Below are 11,613 nucleotides of genomic sequence, written 5' to 3'. Positions count from 1 at the left end.
TTTTTAGAATTACAGGCTAAGGAATCTTGCTTACTTTTTCTCAGCATTTTCTGAATTGTTTTCTTGGTGACCGGGATCCACTCATGCCCAAGTCATTATCTGCTATCGTCACCTCCTAGCATTTTGCAACATTCATACAAAGCTAGAAAATCATTCCCTAATTTCTGGTCTTTACATACCTAAGTCAAATTCCATTAGCAACAAACAGTTAGCATCTAACTTTTAAGCGCCTGATGCTACATGGCATGACAAATATGCTCTCTATATCCTACAGAAGGAGTGCTGGATCCAGGTCAGAAGAATTCCCTACCACGCAAGCATAATACTCTACGGGGCACTTAAATACAGAACAGACTGGGCCAACAGCCTTTGAAGTCACTTATGTCAGCATCAGAGGCACCTGAACATGTAGCTAGAATCTAGTGTCCGACTAAAAATACCTAGCCTCTCTTGTTCTTGGAAACCATGTTAGAAGCATAAGGATCGTGCAATGAGTCTTCTATCATGGAAGTTCCACTTGTATGCCTTTGTTTAGTTCAGAACAGAGAAGTTAACAAGATATTACAGAATGGAAACGAAGGCCAGGCATCTCTTAAGTTTATTGGAGAATTCTTAGTTGGGAGAGGAAAGATCACAGACAAATAATTCATAAAAGATAAAAAGAACAATTAATTGCAAATTATTACAAAAGTAATTTCTGAAATGTTTATTTTGAGCCACTGCAAAAACAAAATTATAGTGCATCCTGAAGTTCATATTTTGATAAATGAACATATTAAATGACTGAAAAGCCAAAAAAAAGTCACCGTTATACAAGATCTTAATGTAGTAATTCTGCACAAATAAACAGCTACGATTACTCAAAGCTGCTTTTACTATATATATATTAAACAAGAATGTGAATTACTTCAAACACTGCACAAGTAACCAAAGTTAGCAAATCCAGCAATATTAAAACCTGATATTAAATAGTATTCAAACATTACAGCAAAAACAAAACAATGAACTTCTAGAACTACAATCCTACCCATGTGAAAGGAATGTACAGGGATGGAAAAAACAATAATAAATAAATAAAGTGACAAGAGTGACCAACACTGCATCTGCGTCTTCAGAGCAGGAATCCAGTAAGTGAGTAAATGTGTGCAGGGTCTTTTGCTAAAAACGGAAACAAAAATGCATTTCACTTTTCGCTTTAGTATAATCACGTAATTCCCACTGATGCTCTAACTGTCTTGTGCTGGTGACAGGTGGGCAGGGTTTTCAATGGAAAGCATTTTCCCTACACCCTGAGTGTGGATGCATTAATATTTTTTTTTAAACTGTGGAAAGTTTCTTTTGAGAAATATAAAATTTAAAGCAATATACTGATGGGAAAGTGATAGTTATTTGTGAAAGAATACTACTAGCTAAATAATTAACTAAGAAGACATCTGACTCTGGACTCTGATGATGAGTCAGGGTTAAGGTCTGCGACTGGGAAATGTGCACTGATGTCAAAGCCATGTGAGTAAATGATCTTTCACTTTATACATGGTACATTTAATAAGTAATTAAATTCTCCTGCCAGCAACATAAAACCCTTATTTAAGCAAAATGGAAGTATTATGAATTGAATTAATTCACGTCAAATATCTGAAAGGGTAAGTGGAACATTTTTCAAAGTATAAAGATGTTATCACATATATTCACCAAGTGAATACTCTCAGAGGTTTTATTACTTCATTAAATTCTATCAACCATCCCAAAAGATATTTTAATTTTCTTCTGTGATTTACAAATGAATCATTCATTTTGTATAAATCAGGAAGTATTTTCAAAATCAACATTAATAACATCCAAAATATAAATGTAGTTTAAACGTGGCTTGGGAAAAGACTATCAAAGAATTGTTACATTTCGGTCTAAAATAATGTTCTAAAAAAAAAAAAAAAACCTATCAGAAGGCCTCGTCCACTTTCTTCCCACAGATCCTTCAAGGGTTCTGAAATTGATAAACAGAATTCAACTCAACGCACATCACAACTTAACAGTTCTGAGTAAGACATGGTAATTTCGTAAGAGCCAAAATGCACAGAATGGCAAGATCACAATGTTATATAATACAAATAGGTCAAGTAGATCTGTAATAAAATAAGACGGGTAGTCCTCAACAAACAGAGCTGTTCTGAAGACTGGGCAACCAAACAGACGGAACATGTCTTTGGAATAATCACAAAGTGCCTTTAAAGAATGTGAGTTTAGACTGCACTTGATTAAAAGATACTTCTCTCCCTACAAGGAGCTTTAACTCACGCTTCTTTTCACATCTGCCAATACTTAATATTTTTCTCTATGCCCCTGTGTGAAACTGATACAGGGGTAGAGTTCCACTAGGATTCTTACCATGCATGCTAACTAACACCTAAAGACTGGTCTGTCCTTATGTCGTGGCTAAATCAGGGAACTCTGAATCCAGCAAAGCTCCAGGTAAATGCAGAGAAACCAAAGACAGGAGGAAAATCTTCAAAATGATTTCTACCATAATAGAAATAAACATAAACACTTTCAAGCACAGAAAGTTTTAACGAAACTAATATATTTTCACTTTAGCTGAAAAGAAAGTCCGAACACAATCTGGCTGTTAATCACACCCGTACATATATCCAAGTTACTAAACACAACTTGATAGTTATATACTTGTAAAAATTCAATCCAAGCTTAATAAACCATAAATCTGTGTTATCATCAACAACCCAGGTGCCAGCATGTATAAACCCAGTCCAGTGCTGCTAAATCTCAAGTTCTGAGAAGCAAAAGACAGAAACAATTCTGGTTATATACATTTCCTGCATTTCTCCACCTTAAAAAATACTTGAAGAAACTTTAGGCAAATTTATTTTTAAGGCTCACTCCATTTCTGTATCTTAAGTTGAGAAAAACCAAAGCTTACAATGTAATCTCAAAATATTTAAGTGGCTTTTGGTATTTTTCTTACAAAGCAAATTTTACTCTCTCATTACAAAATACATTTCTCTACCATAATTATTAATTCAAATTAATGTAAGTGCCCTTATTCCTTGCCCCTTGGTGGGTGCTATGTCTTCTACACTTTGTGCAGCTTCCAGAACAGTCAGTGCTCAGGGAAAAAGAAAATGCAATGGCAGGAAAAAAGAAAATGTAATGGAGCAAAACCAAAGCCCCCAACAAAAGGTGATTTACTCTAGATTATAAAATCCACTAATGGAAGAACCAAAAACTCACACGCGCATACCCTCACGTACAAAACCAACACACAAGCACTATTCGAGTCAACTTGCAGTTTCTAAAGACAAGGTAGTAAAAAAACACAGAGCCCAGAAAAATCATGTCAGTCAACTTTACAAAACAGTGCAGATACTATTTTATCGGGGAGAGGGAGCCTGGGCATCCCTTCTTTTTCTAGAAAAAGCTCATCCTTGCTAAGAAGAGAGTTGTTTGTTTTTCAAAAATCCAACAGTGAAAATTATTGGGCTTCTCTAAATGCATTTCCATATTAACATTAATTTTTAAAATTTTAACATGTTTTGCACCTTTATTTTAATTTATAGGATAAATTAGGGATGCAAAATAGTTAAAAAAAAACAAGAAATAAAAATTCTTACTGCACAATCTTTATAGACATTTTATTTTAAAGCACCTTTTAAATGTCAACAGTGGGTTTCTAACCAAGAAAACAGTAAAATAAAAAAGGGCACAAACCCACTAGGCAAGTCAAAAGTATTCCTCTACACACACACACACACACACACACACACACACACACACACACACTTTCATGCCAGATGGATTGGCAACATTAGCAAATAATGTCATTTAATGAAAGGCTGGGGAAACTATCATTTACGGTATTTAGAGAAACCTAAAATACTAACGTTTCTAAGAAATTAAATAGTTTGGGGGGATCCAAAAACCTACCAATAGCTGAGCTATGAAAATAAAAATGACTTTTAAAAATAAGAAAAAAATTCTATTGGGGAAAGAAAAACCATTAGCCTCAAAGCTATTTTGTCAGATTAGTTCTTAACAGGATAGCATTTGTCTGCAACGTCCTTGGCCGCCTGGGTGCGGTTCATAGCAGCACTAACTTGGATGCAAAAAGAATGCTGTCAGTCAGTGTCCCTGAAAACCTCATGGTCAGACCTTCCGTCAAATCAGTGTTCTTAGGATCTTAACACACTATGCACGTGTCTAGAAGAATAAATGAAGATCATATTTGACAGAGATTACAAAAGTATGAACTATATATATACAACGTGGGATGACGGAATGCGCTTTTAAAAAGCTCTATCTACTTCCCTCCCAGTTCACGGTAAGTGGTAACAGTTTACCCTATGCATCCTTATCTGTTACTTCCTCTCCCCAAACAATAAAATGGACCGGCTGTGCGTTTGTTCTATGCGTTTTCCAAGAGCCAGTCAAACAGTGACTTGCACCTCTCCTCCCCCGGCGTCTTCTCCCGCATGTCATAGTACCGCAGCACAGCCTGCAGGAGGTCCCCCACCTTCCATCCCTTTCCTTGTAGTCGTTTTGAAAGCTAGGAAGAAAGAAAAGCATGTCCAACATTAACCAAAGACAATTTTCTAACAATCAAGTTTTCATTTTTATTTTTAATATCAGATCACTGTAAGAATCCTGCTGCCTGTGGTTAAAATATTATTCCCCAGTTTTATAATGAAGTCTTCTCCACTAAATCACCACCCCTTTACACAAATTAAACCCTCTTGCTTCCTGCCTTTGACAAACACATCTCCTTCACAGAATGACACTTTGGGATCGTTGGGAGACAGAACTCCACAAACCTCACCCACCAGATAGTCTGTGGGAGTCTAGTCTCCATTTCTACACCAAATTCTTGACCTAACTAAATACATCTGCCACACCCTCAATCAGGAACATAAAATAATAAAGATAATGTCAATCTTAATAGAACGATGTGGATTTTTCCTTTCACAACATGCAGTGTGGCTTTTTTCTGGAATACACACTCTGGCCTCAATGGAAACATGGCTTTCTAAGTTAAGAAATGTTAGTGTTTCGACAAAAAACCACCAAAGTAAATAAATATTGTGGTGATCATTTCACAATATATACAAATATCAAATCATTATGCTGTATACCTGAAACTAATATAATGTTATATTTCAACTACACCTCAATTTTTTTTAAAAAGTAAATACAGGTTTAAATAAACTCTATTGTCACCAGAATCAGAACATGTCTTCACTCATTTTTTTTTTCTCTTTAGTCCTGTAAAAACTAATTTTGTAATATAAATATGCTTAACCTTTTTAAAAAGTATCCTTTCAGAGATATAATTCACAGAGCATACACTTCATCCACTTAAAGTTTACTAGTCAATGGTTTTTAGTATACTCCCCCCGTTGAATGCAACTCTTACCACAATCGATGTTAAAACATGTTTCACTACACCAAAAGGAAAGCTCTACTTATTAGTAAACACGCCCATTTGTCACAAACCACTCAACTCTAGGCAATCACTAATCTACTCCAGTCTCTATAGATTTGCCCATTTTGGCCATTTCATATAAATGTAACCATAAAACATATGCTAGGTTACTTGGGAAGAGGTCCCTTGCCCCAAGCACTAACATGCTCACGCTCAGTTCTACTGAAGGCCTTCCTTAGTCCTCAGTTTATCCATGACTAAATGACTTGAAAATGTTTGCCTCTCTACAGTCAGTTCTGACACTTTTCCTACCCATTCCTTCTCCCTGACAATTCATTCCTTGAGCATCTCTTTCCGTCTTATTTTCTCCTTCTGCTCACAAACAGAAACCTAAACTAGAAAACTCCAAAAAGTCCAAGTAAAAACAAATTACAAAATGCCAAAAAAAATTATTTTTACCAATGCCTTTTTCACATATTTCTTTCAACAATATCTTTGTAAATCCTAAACCAGGAATCAAGAGTAACTGGATTGTTCCTTTTTTGTTATTACAGATCAATATATACTGGTTACTCATTGGACTATTCTATACCTATAGGAAGATTAAACCAAAATTCTGGTAAGGAAAATTCTGGGACAAAAACCTTAACACTATAAACCAAAACTCTTGACTAACAAGGTGCCTGGCAAACAGTTAAGTAAGTTCTCAATAAAGACATCCTATTAATGCATCGAATCTGACTGTTCTATTATTAGAGCCCTATTAAGTCCTCAAAGTGGTTCATGATCCCTTATGAAATGTTTAAACCTTTACTGGCTTTTGAGTATGCTAGTGTCTCCCACTAGAGAGGCTAGATTAACAGAGTAGGAGACATACTAATTACAAGGCACAATTATGAATCAATTTAAAACAAAGAATAACTCAGTTTTTGCATACGAACACATGTTTATTAACGGCACCTAACTTGGAGTACTTAGGATGTGCCAGACACTAGATTAAGCATCTTTTTACATCCTCACAAAAGCTCTGTGAGGTAAACTCCACAGTCATTTTCACAGTGCAGTTAAGGACACGGAGACTGGGGAGCTTGCCTGTGGTTATGGCACAGCGGACATCTGGACCCAACTATGAGACTCTACCACCTAAACGTTTACGCCCTCTGCTATCAAGGGGCATCTTACTAGACCAACCACGTGACACAGAGTAGCACGTACGGCGAAACGTATCCTCACAAACACTCTATACGGCAGGTCCTTACTTGTATAAACTCCTTCTTCGCAGAGTCATGAAGACAAAGTTCTGCCACTTCAGCCTCCGAAGCGACGAGCCACTGAAGGATAATCCTTAGCTGGGGGTCTACTGTGCACGGCTCCATGTCGATATTTGTAATGAGCAGAATCTTTCGGTCTTGCTCCAAACCTAATATTGACATGTAAGCAATATAAAGTAAAACTCATCAATTTGATTCTCAACACCTCTGGTTTCCCAGGATAGGTACTTCCCATTTCTTAAGATTCCAGCCAATGCTGGAAAAAAATCCGTCCTTTCTTACTCCTATGTTGACATCAACTAAAACATTTATTTGAAAGGGCAAAACAATTCTACAACAAAGGAGTAACACTGATCGTCTACTGAGAGCACAGATGTAAAACTCTACTTTGAGGCACTGAATTCAGATCCTTTATAAGTGCCATAATTTGTGTCAAAATACAATACACAGGTAAAGAAAGAGAAACCAAACTATAAAGCTATAATTACCACCAAAATAGAAGTGAAACACAAAAATACAATCTCAAATAAATAAACCTATTAAATGACTTTAAGAAAGCTGCTTGAACTGAGAGAAGGAAGCAGCAAGCCCTTGTATCACACGTATTACATCATAAGCAACGTTCTAAGCTCTTCTGCTATACAAACTCCGGGAATCCTCACACCCACCCTATGAGGTGGGAACTACGTGAGAGATGTGAGGCAAAGAGAGATCCAGAGTATGAGAGTGGGGAGGTGGCTGAACCAGGATGTGAACACAGGCAGTCTGGCTCCATGCTCTGTGTAATCACTTCATTCTTTAGGCAGAATGGGGGAAAAAATGTCATATGCAGCCACTTAATATCCCAAGCGCCAGACTGGGGAATTTTCTGGCACTCCTTGATAAATAAAAAACTGCTCTCAAGTTTCCTTTTTTAATGAGAAGTACGTTTTCAACATAAGGAAGGACGAATCGCTGTTGATGATAAAACTAATGACCTGTGGGCCCATATCAAGTGTTTACCCACTCCAGCTTAACGATGGCTGAGCAAAAAGCCGAGCTGAGACAAGGGCCCTCCCACACAAGAGATGTACAGTGGGCACGCTGGCAGACATCACGCCAGTTTGTACCAGCAATGGAAATTTGGTGGTGGATGGCCCTGATTCTTCTTGAGGGCACTGGAGGGCATTCTAGACTAGCATGTGTTGGTTCCTAATTTTTTCACTTAAAAAAACGGATCCGTGTCACGCTTTAAGATAAACGTACTGCCTTTTTCCTCCTCTCCCCCCACTGACTCTCAATCAAAAACGGGTCTAGTGCACTATGATACCAGGCGTGGCCCCAGGGCCATTCAGTGAATCCTGCAGAGGTCATGGGGTCGGAAGCTAAGTCACCTCAAGACTTCTCTGTATTACTGGCTTTCTCAGCTCAGAGCTCCTGGCTCTTTGGAGAGGTTACTAAACTCCAGCAAAAAGGGAAGGAGCTGACCTACTGCAACTATAAACAACAATGAAAAGTAGGATTTCCATAATTTTGAATCTTTCTATAAATTCGTTTCAATCCATCTCCTAATTTACCAATTCCTAATTTAACAAAATTGAAAGTTGGCCACAATTTTCTACATGATGAGAAGACTGGGATCTCAAAGGTGAGTGATGGCATGGCATATATCCACATGTAATTCTGATTTCTATCTATTCACAAAAGAAACCCTAAAGAGCTTGCTAGTGCCAAAAGTAAACTTTGAAAATGAATTTCATTATTTATATTCACCTGTATCTTCTTTTCTCTTATTCATTCCTCAGTAAAGTCAGTTAAGTAATGACTAGTTCATTAGAGAAAATACTCACCACACGCATTTACACCATGTACTGCCTTTGGAATAACTTTGCTCACAGGCATGACTTGGAAAAAAGGATACAATTTTTCTAGACAAAGTCAACACTCTTTAAGTCAACAAAAATAAAGCAAATTATTACCCAGCCTATCTGTGACTCTAAAAGTATTGTCCTACTCCTACTTCATATCTGATGACAAAAACTTACTTCTAGAAGCCCGATATGAAGAATGTCTATTGAGCAGAAGCATTGGCACTAAAAAATAATCACCTCAGTTCGGAGGATTGTATCTCAAAAACCGGTACCTGACCTCCCTAAATAAGGAAGGCATAATTGGTGACAAAACTGATTGGAAACTCAGGTATTATGAAAGTACATTTCAAGAAATTCATTTGGGAAATTTTCTCAGTTTGTCTACTTGCAAAGAAAGGATGAAAAAAATCACTAGTTCAAAAACAGTATCTCAAACAGTATGAATATTTTTAGGTGTCACTAGAGATTGTTGGTATTTTCATAATTAAAAAAAATAAAGATTTTTGGAAAATAAATCAATAGCCATCTAATCACAATGAAAATTCAGCTTCGGCACGGAAAGTTTCTATGTTCGCTCAGATATTCTAATATATTTGAATTAAGCATTATAAATGATGGTCCACAACTCTGTGACCAATGGTGTCCAGTATTTACATACTTAGAACTATATTCATCAAAGAAAGAATTGAGTATTTTCTTCAAATATGTATATGTTTATGTATGTATATGTAACATACATATGTATGTAACTCATATGTATATGAGTTTAGGAATAGAATTGAGAGAGGGAAGAATTTATTTTAAAATATCTTTTAATTTTTATTTATTGATTTATGAAAGATCAACATTAAAACACTAATTCTAGAAGCTACTAGTTTGGGAGGAAAAAACTAGGGCATATGCCATAATTATAATAAATTATATCTTATAATGTAAGGGTTTTATGTTTTTAAAAAGATAATTATACAGAGAGATTATCATAAATTTCCCTCTCCAATAATTAAATAATTCTTTTAAAGCATGTCAGCCTTTACACCAATGGGCAGGCACTTCATTAGTTTAGCAATCAAATAGTACAAATTGTTTAACAAAGGACCTGACATTGGATACATTAGTACAAGAATATCCTGATTTGTAATGTAAATACCCCGATTTATAATAAAACTGGAGACTGACAAAAATGGACAGGTTAAAGACTCTTCTAGAACCTTATACAAAAAACACGCAAACACTTTGAAAAACAAATCGTCAATTACCTTCTACATCATCCTCATGATCTTCATCTTTATCATCTGGCCCATCACTTTTCAAATAAAAAAAGCAGAAGCAGTTAAAAAAATGGCTTTAGTTAATAATAGTATTAAAACTAATTCTTAAAACGTGGTAAAGAATGAATGTTACGATGATATGTGACACTTAAAAAGGGAAGAAATGCCAATAAAAAAGGAAGCTTTGCTTCTCACACCATTTCATGTTAAAATCTGAATTGTAAATGATGCCTAGATAGGTCATCGATAACTAAGAGGTTTTACCTTACCGTGATACAGAACACCAACTAATTTCATGATAAAACTTATTTTAAAATAACGCTGAAATATTCTACTAATTTGGTTTTAGATAACACAGCATTTGAATTATCACAGAATGCCATGAATAATTATTAATGCTTCTGTTGATCCCATGTACATATTTTTTAACAGGGTAAAAAAACACCTTTTTCCTACACTTTTCTTATATATGAAATAAAATTACATACAAAAACAAAATAAACCAATAAACCCAAACCCCAGAAATCCTGTAGGAAGCAAGCTCTTTTTAATGAAATAATAATCGGTAGAATGAAAAAGAGCAAGCAGAGCAACGCATGCATAGACGCAACACATTTTGCAATTAGATGTCAGTCATGTCTTAGCATAATTGAATTTTTTCATTAGATGTAAATTGTCAAGCAGAATCACGTCCAAATATAGGAGAAAAGCAGACTGAAACATACTGGCACTGTAACCCACATTCTTTTAAGAATATGACATCATGCATTAGTGTGAAAGACTCATCAGTTTTTAAGTTTCTGGACTGGACCAACCTGTCTGTTGTTGGAAAGGATAAATTGTCCTCATACAAATCTCCTTCTAAACCAAGACTGCTCCAGCTACTGCTGTTACCATTACTGCCAGAAGAAGAAAAGAACAGAGCTGAACCAGAAAATGAATAGTAAAGAAGACCTTGGTTTTCCTTGGAACAGCTTCTGTCAGTGGTAACTGGGAGGTTCGGAAGCTGCCCCGGAGGAGTGGGGCATCCTTGGAGGGAGAGACCATCACTGCTACTGGAAAAGGTACTTGACAGCTTCGGACATTGAAAGTTTTCTTACTTGCCCTCAACAGATCAGGAAAATTATTCTAAACCTGTATTTATTTTACACATGAACATAACAGAAAGACTTTTAGGACAGCAAATGGATGCACAAAGTAAGAAGCTTCACGATTTAATTAAGGTCTACGACAAATCTTGGGATATAATTTGTAAAAAGCCAATACCCTTCAGTTTGGGTAAAATTTTAAAAAGACCGTAGGTTAACATTCTCTCAGCTCTTTAGCGCAAACACTGATGGGCTGGGTAGGTGGGGATGAAATGACAGGCACAAAAACATAGCCCCGAACAGACCTTTTGTACCTACTTGGAGAAAAGATGTTTTCTGATTTTAAAATACTCTTATTATGTCAATGACCTTCATTTCATACATTATGTATAATTCAGTAGGTGGCAAATATTATACACTTTCTTCAGAATATTGAATAACCAAGGCTCAGTTAAGCAATGCACCTGTCTGGTGGGCCAGTCACCAGTGCCACACAGAGAACTTCTTGAACCACCTAACTAGAAGAAGAAAGCAACTAGATTCTCAAACTGCGGCAAAGCAATAAAACACAAAAAGCGACTGTGTTCAGAAACAAAATTAAGTTAAAAATTTCAGATTAAAACCTAAACATGCAATTTAAAATTCTAAATCACTAAAATAATTAGTAAGCACATTAGTTCGCAGTGATAAGCAGCTTATATTTCCCCA

General features: G+C 36.0%; 1 protein-coding gene across 6 annotated transcripts in view; it reads right to left on the bottom strand.

Annotated features, from left to right (window-relative positions):
* Nucleotides 1-580: 580 nt before the first annotated feature.
* AKAP11 (A-kinase anchoring protein 11) overlaps nucleotides 581-11,613 on the bottom strand; it is a 50,181-nt gene continuing 39,148 nt past the window's right edge. For all 6 annotated transcript variants that reach the window (XM_019447447.2, XM_019447444.2, XM_019447446.2 and 3 more), the window contains 4 exons: nucleotides 10,633-10,716; nucleotides 9,806-9,852; nucleotides 6,688-6,848; nucleotides 581-4,555 (listed from right to left, as the gene is read on the bottom strand). In XM_019447447.2, coding sequence (XP_019302992.2) covers nucleotides 4,415-4,555; nucleotides 6,688-6,848; nucleotides 9,806-9,852; nucleotides 10,633-10,716 — 433 coding nt within the window. In that variant the 3' untranslated portion in view covers nucleotides 581-4,414. The remainder of the gene's footprint in view (nucleotides 4,556-6,687; nucleotides 6,849-9,805; nucleotides 9,853-10,632; nucleotides 10,717-11,613) is intronic.

This window comes from Panthera pardus, unplaced genomic scaffold, assembly GCF_024362965.1.
Source record: "Panthera pardus isolate Hobbes unplaced genomic scaffold, ASM2436296v1 HiC_scaffold_1, whole genome shotgun sequence".
In the NCBI taxonomy this organism is placed as follows: domain Eukaryota; kingdom Metazoa; phylum Chordata; class Mammalia; order Carnivora; family Felidae; genus Panthera; species Panthera pardus.
This window is presented reverse-complemented; position numbering and strand designations above follow the sequence as displayed.